At 41.6% G+C, this 17,009-nt stretch overlaps 2 protein-coding genes and 1 long non-coding RNA gene across 3 annotated transcripts; 2 read left to right on the top strand and 1 right to left on the bottom strand.

Annotated features, from left to right (window-relative positions):
* Positions 1-218: 218 nt before the first annotated feature.
* LOC144390018 (uncharacterized) lies at positions 219-1,381 on the bottom strand. The gene is made up of 2 exons (XR_013454074.1): positions 1,242-1,381; positions 219-920 (listed from the first exon to the last, which is right to left on the bottom strand). It is a non-coding gene; the product is annotated as an uncharacterized LOC144390018 (long non-coding RNA).
* A 2,517-nt stretch (positions 1,382-3,898) lies between these two features.
* Positions 3,899-6,315, top strand: eloca (elongin C paralog a). Its single transcript, XM_040167155.2, has 4 exons — positions 3,899-4,339; positions 4,851-4,878; positions 5,135-5,278; positions 5,825-6,315. Exons 2-4 carry the CDS (start codon positions 4,875-4,877, stop codon positions 6,013-6,015), a joined length of 339 nt encoding a protein of 112 aa, XP_040023089.1. The 5' UTR covers positions 3,899-4,339; positions 4,851-4,874; the 3' UTR covers positions 6,016-6,315.
* A 1,186-nt stretch (positions 6,316-7,501) lies between these two features.
* ube2wb (ubiquitin conjugating enzyme E2 Wb) lies at positions 7,502-16,917 on the top strand. The gene is made up of 6 exons (XM_078095890.1): positions 7,502-7,742; positions 8,508-8,599; positions 11,328-11,430; positions 14,265-14,420; positions 14,522-14,597; positions 14,704-16,917. The coding sequence occupies exons 1-6, from the start codon at positions 7,728-7,730 to the stop codon at positions 14,715-14,717; spliced, it is 456 nt and encodes a 151-aa protein (XP_077952016.1). The 5' UTR covers positions 7,502-7,727; the 3' UTR covers positions 14,718-16,917.
* Positions 16,918-17,009: the final 92 nt, after the last annotated feature.

The following is a 17,009-nucleotide window of genomic DNA, read 5'->3' as shown; positions in this document are numbered from 1 at the left end:
AACAGAACAGCCTGTCTATAGGCTACATTTCTGAAATGCAACATTGCATGTTGGAGTCATTTATATATAGATTATTATATACTATTTGTAAGGATTTTTACAGAGCACAATCCAGAATCTGGTATGAGTTGGTATTTTTCTAACAATTTGCACACCTGTATTTTGACAATGAATATAACTTGTTTGTAATTGGTAATGTAATGCACATATGGAAAATGTTTGACAGTGGAAAAAAAAAACTTTATTTCTAATTGGTTGTACTGTATGTACCATTTGGGGATGTAAAAGGCAGATGTACTTGTTTGAGCATTTTAAGATATAACGAGGAACTGCGCGAGACTTTTGATATCTCAAGGTTCAAGTTACCCTACTGATTTGTGCAAAGTCTTTGGAGATCAATTTACGTGTATAACAATAAAGATGTTATGCCTTACTAAACCAAATGTTGTGTATCTCTCATATTTCTTTTCTCTTGAAATATAAACACTACAGCACATCATAAAATAAACCACAAACATCAATGGAACGTAATATATTGCGGTGACGTTCAGCTCTGCACCGCAGAGTTTCGACGTCTCATCCGCGCTTCTCCTCCCAGCAACGATGGCCTCGTGATGACCTTCTCATAATGACATCCAGGTGGGTGGGAGACGGGGAGTGGGTGCGAAATCAAAGTCTTCGTCGGGGGGCCTCGCATTTGTGGGGCTGGCGTGGGCAGGCGCCCCAGTTTGTCTCTGGTGAGATTGTCCTGTTTCCACTGCTGATCGGCCTTGGATTAGTGTAGCGTTACAGCAGCCGTGGCACCTGCCCGGAATCAGCAACGCCACGTCTTGCACTTGCTCGGCCCTCTGCCCCCCCGACGACGGCAGGCGCTGCAAAACCAGAGTTCCTTCCTCTCACGCTGTTTGCATAGTGTCAATCTTAGAGATGATTGGGCCAGCAGTAAATGTCAGATCATATTTCTATTTGTTTATCAGAATTTTCAACCGTGTTGGTTTACATTGAATCAAAGATTATAATGTCAGTTGTCATTGCTACTGGTAGTTATAGTATCCCAGAAATTTTTCCTCATAGATTACTCTACTTACTTACTATCAGAGTGTGTCATTCTGGTACATAAAACCTCCATTTGAAGCTTGTCAGTAATAGTATAGAATATCTCTGTTACTATTCTGAACAAGATTTTGTTGCACAAGCAGTCCTGGACATATATAAACCAAAACCGTATAAGCATATCGTACCTTCATAGAAGCCATAAAACTGATTCCAGTGACAGCTATGATCCCGAACAGGAGTACCTGTCAACAGCAACAAATACTCATTGTCAACTCCTCCGTAACTTGTAGATGAACTAGTAGATCTCTGAGACCAAGCCTTCTTCTTATGACTAACAACGCAACTTTTCCTTCTAAAATTGGATTGAGGCTAGTAAGCAGTGAGAAGATATCGGTGTCCGGTGTTTAAAAAAAACTGTTGCTCAGACATCAGTATTAAGCAGATTCCCTTTCCATGCCTTGCATAGCAAGCCTAGCTTAGCATCACTTAATGTGTCATAAATGATACCACGTGCCATTTTTCATACAGTATTGTACTTGTCAAGTCCTGTTTATCTAACGACAAGTGAGCTCCGGTGAGGGTTTTATCGTCGGGGTCTCTAGGGTGAGTCATCATAGTTCAAACAAACAACACGGTGCATTAGCCTCAAGCTATTGGGAGTAAATGCCTGTCAAGTCCATTTATCCATCTGTTATGCCATTTGAGGCGTTCGTTCAGTATGGACAATAAACTAACACGGATTTGTCGAAAACAGACATGTAAAGAGTCCATTGGTGACTGTTAAAGTTATTTTTCTTATGCATTATGTGCCTGTGACAAAGCGCATTGTCGTCATGGTTGCATAAGTTGATGGCTAGCATTCCTGGACTTAAAAAAACACTATAAAGTCAAAGTCTAATGTGTTTTTTCACATTACAACACAATATAACTACAGCTGATTGTCGTTAAAAAAAAAAATAGAAGCAGAGCTCTTTTAAATTAATACATATTCTTTTTACGTTGCATGTTCACATACACACTTTACATATTACCTTTCATTCGATGGGATATGATTGTTTCTGACGGGCCATTGGATGCTGGGATTGGGAGCAACACAAGGATTGCAGGGCACTGTGACTCGCTGCAGGCTAACGGGACAGTACCCTCAAATTCATTGTGACAGGCCTTTTCCTCTTTTCAGAGCGATATTCCTCCCCCATCTTTTCCTACAATGACTAAAATTCTGACCTGGTTTCATTCACGTCCTCTTCAACTGAGCAATTGTTCGGTTCATAAATTAATGTGTTGACATTTGACCAACTTATATTGACAGTGATGTAGATAAAAATGAGGTAGTCAAATTACTTTAAGTCCTTGTCGTATCTACTTATCCAACATCCCATATCCACCTTTACATAAAATTGTATGTTTACTTAGTATGGAAATATTGAAAATAAATAATTATATATATATATATATTAATAATAACCAAGTAAACGTGAATGTATCTGCACAATTCCAAGCCAATGAGAATGCAAAACTATGCTGAATGTGACCCATTTGAGTAAGATTCTAAACAAACATCAACAGGTAATTAGGCTAACAAGCGTAAAGATGGACAAGTGCCTTCTGTAGCACGTTAACTGCATCCCACCATTTCAGAATGCCGTGGGTGTGTGCAAGAAAGTGTGATCTGACAGAGTATGCAGTTGTCGTGTTAAAAGGACAGATGATGTCACTTGGCCTGACAAGATTGTTCGAATCTATTGTGTGTGTGTGTATGTGTATGTTAAGGAAGCCCTGTTCTAAGGGCCCACAGCGGCCTCCCCGAAATAGAGCTGAGAGCAGCTGCAGCGGGGTGAGTCGTATCAGAGACACATCAAAGCGCATGCCGACACCCGCACGCTCTGATCATAAGCACTAATGGTGTAATGGGGACTGGAAGGTCAGTGATTGTTTTTTGTTGTGTGTGTGTGTGTGTGTGTGTGTGTGTGTGTGTGTGTGTGTGTGTGTGTGTGTGTGTGTGTGTGTGTGTGTGTGTGTGTAAGTGAGTCAACAGGCTACTGGAACTTTTTGAACACAAACTGACAGCATAGCTAAGCCTGGTATTACTGTAAGACAAATATCAGGTCAGGTGTCACCTCTGCAGAAGTCACCATTGAAATCTGTTGTAGCAATGGGCACGGTCAATTAAACAGGTCTGGAAAAAAATATCCCCTTTATCCCACAAGTTGCACAACCTTAATATCTGTCTATGAGCAATAGCATTAGGAACTCCTTACCGTCTTTCATGAGGAACATTAACTGTGCTGGGCTGCTGTTCGTGCCACAGCTCGGATAACTCTGCGTCCATATGGAAGTCTCAGCTTTCAACAGTCATCACTTTTCCCCCATAAACAGAACTCCAGGCAGGATCAGGGCAAAGTCACATTCTGAATCTGACCGTGACTGCAGTATGTGCCCAACTGTCTGGGTTCTATGGCGGACACAACGTGCGGACTTAGTGAACTGTAGTGGTTGTTTCTTGATACAAGCCACAAGCAACACACTTTATAATCTAGTTTTTTTAATGTGGGTCTTGTGGGCGAGCGTGTAAGGTTATAATACTATTCAAATAGCTGAATACTTGTGCTTTTGTTATTAAATTAATATCAATAATAATATTGATTTCTACAAACTGGACATTAAAAAGAATGTAGTTTCTCTTTCTAAATCCCGCTTTCATTCATTCTTGAATGATAAATCCAGATTTAAGGGCCTGCAAAATGTCTCTGTCATGTCCAATCAGCACCTGTTCTCCCCCATCACAGCTGAAGACCGTTAAACAACATTACCTGAAACACAGGCGCCCCCCAAAGGTGGCATAGTACAATCTCAACTCTCCACGGATGCCCTGTAAACCAGTGTAAATTTCAAGTCATTTCGGCACTTCTTTATAATTAAATAATGCATCATCATATTTCCTCTCTCATATTTAAACGTGTCGGGTAGAGATTATTTGTCCAGGAATAGCCTCTGCTTCGCGCGTTATTCTATCACTTGGCAATTTTCTGATTAGCGTTACAACCGTAATTACAAGGTGTTAACCCCCCCCAAATTATGTTACTACTATTTTAATTTTGGAAACGGACATTTTTGCATGGCACGATTTTAGACGGCGGCGGACCACTTCTCCCGAAAATCAACCGCACGGAAGATATTTATCGCGGACGAGTGTTCACACAAACTGGTTCCGGGTAGCAGCCTGGTGGCTAACGTTAGCTGAAACAGAAACGCAGTCCTTCACTCCACTTTCTACAGAGTGGTAAGAAACACCGCTTTGTTTTGTGATCCCAAGTCCTTTTTTCTGTTGGCGTGTTTCGGGAAGTTTTCCGAAATGAATATGAAAACTAAATACTCGATGCAATAAATTATAGCGTTATCCTTCGTTTGACAAGGAGTTAGCTTGCTGGCTAACACTCCCGGCTGCGGAGCCACTTAACCAATTGATGGACAAATGAATTCCGACGTATCTAATTTTCAGATCAGATACAACTGCAACTGCATGTACGTTGTAACCGATTTCGACGTTACGCTGTGGCACATTACTCGTAACGCAAGCTTCGGCCATTTGTGTGATCCCTCTTTACGTTACGGTGTCAGCTGAGAAACGAGGCCTAGTCTTTGCTAACGAAAACACAATTTCACAGTTCTACAGCCGGCGCCCCGCTGAAGGCCACTTGATATTGTGTGTTCCGGGAACATTGTGTCCTCATTAAGACTCGATCGTGCCAGTGGTGTTTTGTAACGTGTTTTTTCCTTATGCTTCTTTTCAGGGTCGACAGGAATTTGGAGACAGGATGGGTGAGTGATCAACTGACCCGGGCTGTAAATGATCCCGTACCGTGCTAGAAATTAAAAATCCGGTTTCCCAATTCATTACATGTCGGGTTCGCGAATCAGTATTTTCGCTTGTGGGCCAAATCACAGCCGTCTGACTATCTGCGGCGATTATTCCAAGTCACTAATGTTATTACAGTTGGTGAAATGTATATGTGTGTGTTAGCAAAGCACTTGGCTACCACCTGTTTCAGTGATGTCAGTGTCTGTCGCTTCACAGACGGTGAAGAGAGGACCTACGGTGGCTGTGAAGGGCCAGATGCCATGTATGTGAAGCTGATCTCTTCAGATGGCCACGAATTTATTGTAAAAAGAGAACATGCTTTGACATCTGGGACTATCAAAGCCATGTTGAGCGGACCAGGTGAGAATTCCTGCAGAGGATTTTAACACTCGTCATACTGCCCTGTAGAGTTGTACAACCTGGGATTACATTTATTTGGCATGTTAAAGTAGCCATCCTAATTGCTTCAGGCATGCACAGTCTGAAAAAAACTGACTTGTTCTCCTTGGTCCAAATTTAAAATCAGGGTTGATCCTTTTTAAATACTAAGACAACCTCGTCTCTTTGTAAACTTATAATGAACAGAATTGAACTTAAATAAAAACATTGTTACTTGAGATTTGGGATTGAGTCTGCTGGTGCACGACCATACTCACGGTATTGGTGTATTAATTTAACAATAAGTTAATTTTAGATGTCCGCAAGGTGGCACTATACTCCCTACGTACAGTGGTAATTTAACAGGAGGTACCCCTCCTGTTAAATTTGTATTTCTTTGTGGTTGCCATTTTGCAGATATATCCAGGATAGGTCACTCATTATTTTTTACGTGGCCTGAATTCAGAGCTCTATGTCCATATGTGTTGTTTTAAGCTCAAGACACCTACTGTAACCCTTCATCTACAGGTCAGTTTGCTGAAAATGAAACCAACGAAGTGAACTTCAGGGAGATTCCCTCTCATGTCCTGTCTAAGGTCTGCATGTACTTCACCTACAAGGTCCGTTACACCAACAGCTCCACAGAAATCCCAGAATTCCCCATCGCTCCGGAGATCGCACTGGAATTGCTCATGGCTGCCAACTTTTTGGATTGCTAAAGTTACAGAAACAATGTTTCAGCTTAAAAAAAAACGTTTTAGATATGTTTTTGTTTCTTTGAAATATTTAAATTGTTTTGCCAGTTACTTTATTGCAACCCGATAAGTATGTTATCATCATGTTATCATTTTATTTTTTTTGCACTTGGCATTCTGTCATAATTGTATTAGTATGAAAGGATTCATTTTAAAGTAATACACAGATATGGCGGGCTGCACTGGCCCCAGAATGTGATAACTATGCCCCCACCCCATAGATGTTTTCTCACCGCCCGAGATTAATAAAGACCTGTTTGGTGAGCACTGTGTATTTTCGAGTTGCTACATAGAAATGCTTCCATACCTCTGACTTTAAATGCCCTATTCACGAATACCGACATAGTTGTGTATTTTGGTTTTAGCCTAGGAAAAAACATACAAAATCTACCACCAAAATGCACCGCAGGCATATTTTGACACATAACCTACTATACTTAGTAGGTTATGTGTCGAGTTCTTCGACAATAATGTAAAAACAGTTTTGACATATTGGCTCTATATGTGGTTGATGTGGCAGGCTAGATGGATACGTAAAGTAGATTATGAACTGAATTTCAATGAATTGGAGGCCTAGTGTAGTTATTGATCACGGTTGTACATGTTGAAAAGGGAGTTATGGCTATTGCAGGCCTAAGGCAGGACAGCTTTTGTTGTGTGCTTTTCCATATTGCATTGCAATAGCCTGTTTTAATTGATCATACACCTAATCAACTAATCAATGTGGATACTTTACGCTATTAAGGTGGGATGTACATGCTTTGGTTTCTCGATTTTGGTGTGATAAAGTACTCAATGGTGTGGTTACATTGGGAATCCGTTGTTAGGGAGTAAATGAGACGCGTTATTTAACGCTATGGACACATGATATTTCAGGTGTGCTCTTCTCTCATTCATACTAGGTCATCTTAAGATAAAACGACACATGCAAGTTAATTGAGACGATTCTAAAATCCAGAATAAATATTGCTGCAAAGAAGTTTTCAATGTGGTCACTGCAGGATATATTCAGTATCTGGTTTATTCATTTGCTCTTAGCACATAGTATAGCTCATTTAAGATTTTGTAACCGAGTAAAGAATTTCTTTTTCTTTGCAGAAAGCAGAGGAGGTTAACTCAAATTACAGTTCAGTTGAATATATTGCTCTGAATTTTGTTGACATCAATACATTGATGCACTCCTTTATTTTAGAGGGCTCTCTAGCTGATATGATAAAAAATAACATCCATTAAACTCAAATGTAAAAGGAGATGCTATGATTAAAAAAAGAGCATAGTCCATTTCTCGGGTGATTTGAGATGGATAATCAACTTCTTGATAATATGATTGTAGTGTCTTCATAATATCTTATTCCATCAATTCGCACGATTGAGACAGCTAAAAACGGGCACGAGAACAATATTCGGTATAATGATATCGGGAATGTCTGGCAGGTCACGTCATTGACTCACGTGACCCCAAATCATTTTCATCTCCACACTTGTTTTTCAATTGTGTGAAATTATTTTGTAAGACCCCCTTATTAGTCAGTTGAGGACGAAAATGAGTCCGAGGTGACCGGACGAAGACATCGCTGGATTGTTTTTATTCTGTCAAAACAACTCCTGTCACGTGACAGTGTGACGTACAGTCCTCCACTCTGCGCTGAAGCAGAGGTGGGGGGGGGGTTTCCATCATGGCGTCGATGCAGGTAGGAACACATCGACAGCGTTTGCATATTTATCATTTAACTGACCTTCAGTTTGTTCTTTCCTCGTAGTTTATCAACCACGGAATTCACGTCCATGTATTTGTTCGAAGCGGTGGTGGTATTGAAGTAAAATCGAGGAGTTCTATCCTTAAACGGTTCCGGTATAGCGTTAGGTGTTTGCTAGCAACACAGCCAGCTAGCATCAGCATCCCCAGCACCGAGTCAGGGCGAGCGTGGAAACCACCTCCGCGAAAACATATTAATGTCTGCCGATGCGTTTGTGTCGCAGCAACACACAGATGGTCATTGAAGGAATGTGATGCCTTAAGTTTACATTGGTTGTAATGTTTTTAACCGAGTGCTAATTGCTATTTGTCAGAGGTTGTCGTAAGCTAACGAGACGGTACGCAGCAGATGGACCGGTTCTAGTTTTTTCTCGATTTGAGTAGGTTCATCTCCATTTGCCTTATTTAAAACATTTTTTTTTAAGTATAAGGAATGAATCCATCTGCTGATGTCTGACGTTGAGATGTATCGTTTCTTCTGGCATAATTACAGTTTATTACAAGGTACACAAGTCATATCAGATTTGTTTGTGTTGACGTTTAGTTACATTTACACTCATATTAATCATCATCGGAAATGAATCAGCCAAACGTCATGATTAAGGTTTTTTCGGTAATTATTCTCCGTATCTCTGAATTTGCTTTTTAAATTACAATTTGTTCAATGGGATTTAAACCCAAATACATTCTCTCCCAACAGAAAAGGCTACAAAAGGAATTATTAGCCATGCAAAACGATCCGCCCCCTGGAATGACGCTCAACGAAAAAAGTGTACAGAACACGATCACGCAGTAAGTTGTTTTTGTCCTTATGTTTTATTACAAGCAATTCATTTGTTTCTGTGTCACTGTGACATGCTCTTCGACTACGGTGTCCCATCTTTAAATGAAGAAAATCTCATGCTTGATGTTGTGATGGACATGTTGTGGTACCACACATGCAACAACCAATAACTGTAGATAACTGGTGCTGAAGAAGAATCAGGCTCATTCCTGGGACTGTTTCCTAAAGCCTCGTGTAATTATTCATCCTTCTAAAAAAGAAGAAGATTTAAATGGTTTGCAGGAAGGAGTTGGGCGAGGCGAGCCAGAAACTGTCTGCTTAGCTGACCTTCCTGTCCCGTCTGTGTCTCCGTGTGATTCCCTTAATAATAATAATAATAATAATAGGCGGTAAGGAATGATGAACCAAAGAGTGAATTTAAGACTAGCCATCGCTCGAAGCTCAATGCTGCACAAGTTCCTCGTACTTGCTCAGGATCCTCTCCGGGCACTTTTGCCAAGAGACGATGCACGTTACAGTGATTGTGTTTAGAGATGTAACAACGAGCATTCCATCGCTACGGCATCTTCCTCAATAGATCCCCGTCGCTATCGGCGAATGGCACGTCAGTTCTACGACTGGCAAGTCTACAAACCAGTTCTGCTGGCTTCCTCGCTCGCTGCTTCCCACGTGGGAGGTTATATGTATGGGTGTGGCTCTCTTGTCGTCAAATATAATAAAGGTTTGTTTAGCCCGGGTTTGTTTTTCATAGTGACGGATGGCCAGTTTTAAAATACATCGTGTGGCAAAGATGAAGGGACCATTTGTTTTTGGTTTTATAGCTGCTTGTTGGATTATAATGTGGTCTGTGTGATAATGGAGTCACAGTTATGAGTCCACAGCCATCGCAAACAAGGAAACTTATGCTTTAAGGCACTGAGAAGTCTCCTATGTCTATCATTTCCCGTGCTCTCACTGCACGGCTTGATGATCATTTGACTCGATTATATGATCGAAAAAGTGCAATGTCCTTTGTCCCTCACTGCATGTGATCAACAGGGGCGGCATCAGGTGTAACTGCATTGTGAACAATGATACTGCCTTGCTTCATTTCTCGAGGAAAAATGGCGCGTTTAAACACGGCTGACCTCATATGTAGGCCCTTTATGGTCATGTGCTCGAGGCTGGATCCGAAAGACGAGGCTAGGGCCCTGAACATCAACCACGAGTCCCTTTTGTTGACCTTTCTGTCCTGCTTGCCTGGAAGAAATTAGGCCAGAGATTGTGATGCTGCCATCAGTGTACATATTTTTTTCTCTTATACCCAGGCAATCCCAGTTAATGATCCGGATTAAATGTGTGCAGTTTTGCTGCTGGAGGTTTATTGCCACGCAGGTATATTAAGCAGGTCGACTGCCCTTGCCCCAATGGTTCTGGATCAAGCCCCCGTGTTAGCGGCCCTTATCCATTCTGAGCGAGTCATTGAATTCCTCCCAGCTCAGTCAGCACAGCTCTGTAGCCGAGCTACAGAGGCAAAATGGGTTCAGTCCACTCGATCAATATCAATATCAGCTTATTACTAAACCGCTATCATATCCACGCTGGCTATTAAATGTCACTTGAATCAGGCAGACTAAAAGCTTCTGATTGCACATTTAGTGTGATCGCTCTCTAATGATAATGAGCTATGATCCATGTGAGTTATTCTGTATGTTTACCGATAATCTACGCTAGAATTATGAGATCTAACGTACAGCGTGACGTTAATCATCAGCAAATAACGTGCTAGTAGCCCGCTGAGGCCGTCGCCATACTCTACCAACTGCTAACATTTGCTAATTAAGAAAACCCGGCCGCTGAGAGAGTAACGCCGCGTCCTAGCAGCAGGCTCTGCAGGAGGTTGTGTAAACAAACGAGGAGACGTACAATGTGAACTACATTGCACATCATTTCCAGAAAATATCTCCCCATAAAACACCCCTTCACCCATCGTTAAAGGGGTCAGTCAGCCAGTCAGCCTCCCACGTAGTGCCTGGAGGCAGAACCCTTTCAGGTCAGTTGCCACGTTAATTTTTCTTCTTAGCGGTTATTGTAGCGACCATTTGAACTTTACCAATGAGCGGTTCCAAGTCAATGGACGGGCTTTTCAAAGCGAGCGACAAAATAAATAGAAATTCAGGGTGGCTGACAAGTGAGGTAGTTAGAGTAACACAAAGTACTGTCATTCATTTCAAAAGGTATTTGATAATAAACAAAAGGCTAAAACCCGCTCAAATTTAACTTTGTACCTGATATTCCATGAAAACAATTTCCAGCCCTTCGGTGCTGTTTTTCCCTAAACCTAACCGCGGCCGCCATCGTTAAGTTGCCTGAACAATCTTCCTCTTCTCGTAACTTTGTAGCGTGAAGTCACAGGATCGGGAAGGGCGTATAAATGTTTCATTGCCTTAGTCCTGTTTCCTCCTGAAGCATATTAAAGGTTTGTTGGTAAAGGAAGTGTTGTCAGTGACATACTATCCTCCACCTGCTCTGAAACAGTCTTAAAGTTATCTGAAGGTGTAGAAAAGGAAGAAACAACATTGTAAAGTGACTGGTCCATCTGTCAGTGGCTCTTTTCGCACAGCTGGATTCCTCGGTTATTTAAATGTTGAAGCGGAAGGTTGAGCGTGCTTGAAACAGCCTTTGAAATGGAAACCTCATTCGTAGGGTGAGTGAAATGTTAACATGTATCTTTTTGATATTGTGCCTTTCTCTTAGGTGGATTGTAGACATGGAGGGAGCATCTGGAACCCTCTATGAAGGAGAGAAATTTCAGCTGCTTTTCAAATTCAGTAGTCGATATCCATTTGATTCCCCTCAGGTAAGCACGACCCTCAGTGTTGGTTTGTTTGTGGTAAACGTGTGTTTCTGTGTTGCTCTCAGCTTTTTTTGGTTGTCTCCACTTTTTGAAGCCTGAAGTGACCGTACTGCGATGAGAGGCTGGCGAGTACCTATGTCCAGCGTTATAAGTTACCAGCTGAGACCAGTGCTAAAAAGCTACTTGGGTTACAATTTGTGCGTCAGTATTTGATAACAACCGTGATATCGATTGGGATGCAAATTGTGGCTTGTGGAAAAACAGTCTTACAAATCAACAATTGGAAGTACTGCAGTATTTGGACATCTGCTTTGGTTTAATTTTTTGGTTTCAACACGATGAATGAAGCTGCCCTTATACTTTAGGCTTACCTGACTAAATGTCCACTACCCTTTTTCCATATAACGGCAAATAAACTTAAAGGAAGAGCGTCTTTTTTCTCCGCTGACTAGCAGGAGATGATCATGAACACATATGATGAGATATTATGTTAATTTGAATCATTTCTGTTGGATGAATTGAACGTATTCTACATCTTTTACGTTGTTCATTCTGTACGTCCATCGCACTCTGTCCGTCCCAGGGAGGATTGTCCTCTGTCTCTTATTCTTCCCGTCAAATACTTTTTTTATTGTTTGAGGAGTTTTTCCTGTGCCGATGTGAGGGTTTCTGGACAGAGGATGTCACATGTGTACAGACTGTAAAGACTTTGCGATATTGTGCTATACAAAATAAAATAAAATAAATCATATAATCATGGCAAAAACTGACACTGCCCCCATGCAAGGCTACAAGCCCGACAAAGTATCGCAGACAAGTTAACGTTATGCGTGTAGGTAAAATGTATAGGCTCATTTAAGTGCTTCGTCACTCTAATCAATCAGATTATATTTCTTTAAATGTGCCTGCTTGCAGGAGGCTTCATGGATGCATCATCGTCCAATGAGAATAATGATCTCAACTCTTGAGTATGTATATGAAAACAATCCCAAAGAATCAAATTGATACGAATGAATAGGATATATGTACTGTATCAGTGTATGTATCATATGTATGTGTAGATGACCATATAGAACTAGGATTTTTATTATATGTGTGTGGGTGAGTCTCTGGGAGAATCATTATATATCCATTGTTCATAATCAGACGTTTGATTAATTGAAGCAGTGAAATGTGGAACATTCAAGTTTATTAAGCGACAAATAAACCAACAGAACTTTACTAAGAGCACAACAAGCAGCGGCTTTCCGGGTGTTCTCTGCATCACAACACCGTACAGACAAGACCGTATGAGAGGCAGTGTGTCAGACACTGAGACGTGAGAGAGTGTGTGAGACCGTATGAGAGACTGTGGGAGACAGTCCGTGGGACAGTATGTGAGACAGTCTGCGGGACAGTGGATGTTCGGCTGCAGCGTGTGGTGTTCATCGTGTAACGTTTTGGCTCGGGGAAATCTTGTAAATAAATAATTCTTTGTCCTCAGCATCTGTAGCGCTTGTACAGGACGTCATCGTGGGTAAACAGGTCTTTGTGATCTCGGAGAAGTCTCTCACTGTAAAACATTAATCTAACTGATATCGCTCCTTCATCAATGAGGAAGTGAGCTGCCCTTTTTTCCCGGGGCAGTGATGAACTAATCCAGCAGCTCCGATGTACCTGCGCCGGAGCAGGTTCAGGTTTTTCGATGTGTTGCTATGGTGATTTAGACAAACCTGCTTCGGGGGAACCTAAAAGCCTGATCTACGTCATCTCATCCTGAAAATTATCCGGCTAACTCAGTTAGCCACGCACGAGGAACAAGGCCCAGCCCACCTAAAAATAGAGAATGGTGTAGAGAACATCCTTAGACATCATCCCGTCAAGTGGGAAGGATGAGCTGTCAGAGTGGCCCCCTGCTGGATCCCTTGAGGGCCCCTTGGGGCTGTGTGTCACTGGATGTGTGAACAGCTTCAGTGGTAATTCAAACAAAACCCAACAAGCATTGTGATCATCGGGACGCGCTGGAACGCAGTTGGTAACTTTTGCTTTTACAGCTTGTAGCTGGGTGATGTGACCATGTGTTTTCACATGGTGTAATAAGATCTGTGACTGTGCACAGTATTGCGCTGATATTGACATTGTTCGGGAGACGCTTTTTATTTTAACATGATTTTTTAAATCAATTTAATGGCTCTCTAACCATAAATCATCCATTGATTTGGGTTTTGAGTATTTTCCCGTCTGCTTTGCTTCTATTTTTCTCGTGTGAAATGGGCCTATTCCTGAAACCGTTTTTAAAATGTTTTATATGTACGTGTCTGCTCCGGTCTGTAACACTCCTCCCGTCAGCCCCTCCAGCGCTGTGAAGCTCTTCAGTGAGGCCCCGTCTGGTTACAGGCGGCCTCCACCCGGTGTTGGCCCCCCATCACCGTCCTGTCTTCTCTTTGTCCACTTCCTGTATCTCCGTGTTTAGCCATGACTCTCGCACTCTTCTGCTGGGAAATATCCCCCACTATCCTATTTCTAGCGCACGTCTTCTTTCTTTTTTACAAAACGTGTCTCCTCTCTTAGCCCCTCTCGCACTACCCCCGGCCCCTCGGTCCTAATCCCAGAGCCTCATGATGTCTGTAGGAGGCTAAGCCGGAGCTTATACTGCAATCCTCATTACTTTTAGTCATTAATGGAGAAAAAAATCTCAACGTTTCCCCGGACGACTGCACTCCCAAGTTATAGCTTTGATCACCGAAAGGCGTTTAAAAATGAAACCGAATGGAGCCGCTTTGATTGGGCTTCGTTTTGATGTCCTATTCAATGATTCGTCTTTATGACCTGTTGTGTGTTTTGTTTTCCTGTCGCAGGTAATGTTCACAGGAGAGAATATACCTGTCCACCCCCACGTGTATAGTAACGGCCACATCTGTCTATCTATACTAACCGAAGATTGGTCGCCAGCCCTCTCCGTGCAATCAGTTTGTCTTAGCATTATCAGCATGTTGTCCAGCTGCAAAGAAAAGGTAAGGGAGCTGAGTGTTTGGTTTGGGAGGGGGGGGGGGGGGGACTTATATGCTTGTTGAATGTTGAATCTGAAATCCGATTGTTTTTATTTTTCCTGCAGAGACGACCGCCCGATAACTCCTTTTATGTAAGAACGTGTAACAAAAACCCAAAGAAGACAAAATGGTGGTATCACGGTGAGTACCTTCAGCCCCCCCCCCCCCCCCCCCAGAGCGGAACTCGCTCGTACAGGTTGCTTGTACAGGTGATGTCAGTGAACTCCTTCTCTGTTTGCCTCCGCAGATGATACCTGCTAGTGTACAAACTTTGTAATGATCGTAGAAGAAAGAAGTCCTACTGACCTACATAAAGCACTTTTTAATCATTCAGTCTTTGAACTCTGAACTTTGACTGGAACAATGGACACCGTGTGCTGGATGCTCTTAACTGCATCCCCCCCCCTCTCCCCCCGCCCCGCCCCAGACCCCACCCACCGTGGGCAATTGGATGCATGTTTTAGTCAAATGTAATATAGGAAAAATAATGGGAACGTTTTAGATGCACCCAAAAGGTATAGTTTTTGGCAAAAAGGTAGTAACGCAGCAAGAAAGGTGGATTTGTAGTGACGTTATTATAATTCCTGTTTTACGATTTTTGTTCCTTTTTTGTTGTTGTTTTTTGTGGGGGTGCATTTTTAAAGTCCTTGTGTTGTGCAATAATAACTGATGGATGCATGCTCGGGCCTACAAAGAGAAATCCAAATCTGCTCGTTTTCTGGGAGGGATCTGACCATCGTAACCCCAAGGAAATGCTTCATCTGTTTGTTTCTTTTCTTTTAAATTACATGCACTGTGAAAGTAGCTCATAAAGACACTATTAGTACGTTAACCCCAACCTGCAGATGTACTGCCGGAAGCAGTCCTCCACTTATTTATCAGGTGAAAGGGTTTTAGTTTGTAACCACTATGTATCATGAGTACACCGTTTTCCCTCTTCATCTTCCCACCTGAGAGCCGATCGCCGTGGGACGTCGTGTCGGCACAGAGAGCAATCAGACCTCCGGAAGTTGGGCTGAACTTGTGTAGTGTTCGCTAGTCCGGGGGCCTCGAAGACGCGTGGCGGCCTATCTTCCGTTTAAAGAATGTCTGGAAGAGAACATTGTTGCGTGATCCATTTTTATTTGTGTGATACGGATTTCTAATTTCAGGCGGTAATCTTCTGAAATCTTTTTAAACGTTGAGTTATTATTTTTTTCTTTTTCGCTCAACTAGCTGATGCTTTGAAAAGGGGGTTTGTTTTGATGGGCAAGTGTATTTTTGGGATTTTCTCTTATGTTGCTTAATAATTTGTTCTCAAGAGTGCTAATGAGTGAGGAAAGGGAGAGTTTTTATAGAAGCCTTGAAGATGAGGCATTTGTGATTTTTTTTTCTTTTTTTTCCCCCCTGGTCAGCGTTTTGGCTCAGGTACTTTTTTCAATAGAGAGATCACCTCTAAAAAGATACCCAACTATATTTTCACCAAAAGAGACTGTTGATGTAAGCTAATAACATGTCTTAAACTGTTGTATATAAGCCATTAAATGGTTGGATGATCTGAGCAAAAATTAGCAGAGGATGCATTTACTTAATAGCAGAATGGTGATCGGACTGCATTATTTCAATTTAGTCTGCATCTTTTGCTAATTAGGATGTGTACAGTCGGCAACAAAAAAAAAAAGGTTAGTAGTTTTACAGTGGGGATGCATGCATTTTAAACCCTACATTTTCTTATTGGCATCGGACATTGTGACGAGTTTAAAAAGTCTTTCCACGACTCGGGTAATGGTTTATGTGATGGATATCCAGAGGCTGTGGGGCCCTTTGTCATTTCAGACTAATCAAACCATTCCTAAAGAAATGTTTATCCCCATTCAGTCAGAGATACTTGAATTTTCCATCTTGGGTTGTTTATATTGCATTCGCTTCTTTTTTTTTTTTTCCAGGGTCTAGCTGAGTTTCTTGAATGGACTTGAGTGAATGTTATGATACTCTATACTGTAGAGGAGATTACCACGGCACACTGCTGTCTCAAACTATATTGATAACTTAAAGACTTCTATTTAACCAATGCATTATTTCTTTTATTTAAATTTGTTCTTTTTTTTATTTATTTTTTTAGCTTCATTCTAGGGGTTTTATCTTTTGTTACCGTGCTGTGAGGGAAAGCAGATAGGCCTGCAAATGATTGTGTGAACGCAACAGCTCTTCACCCAGTTGGCAGTAGATCAGAGATTTGAAAAACCTGCGAGTGAAAATGTTCCACGGTTTTGAACGTGACATGTTTTTCTTTCTTTTTTTTTCCCCTCCTTTTCTTAATGTGGTTTGAACTCTTAGCTTGCAGGTTGTTGTGAGTGTTCAACAATAATGAGGGTGTGTTATTTATTTTTGAAATGTTGTTCTGGGATGTGCAAGCTCCATGTAAAAGGTGCCTGTTCATTTTCATAATCAATAATAAAAGCAAAGATTAACTTTTATTCAACCTTGGTTTACAGCCTCAAAGCCTTTTATGATTTTTCTTTTCTTTTTACGCTGACATTACCTAAAACAGAATATCCCCACTCTAAAGGTAGT

This window comes from Gasterosteus aculeatus, chromosome 21 (genome assembly GCF_964276395.1).
Source record: "Gasterosteus aculeatus chromosome 21, fGasAcu3.hap1.1, whole genome shotgun sequence".
In the NCBI taxonomy this organism is placed as follows: domain Eukaryota; kingdom Metazoa; phylum Chordata; class Actinopteri; order Perciformes; family Gasterosteidae; genus Gasterosteus; species Gasterosteus aculeatus.
This window is presented reverse-complemented; position numbering and strand designations above follow the sequence as displayed.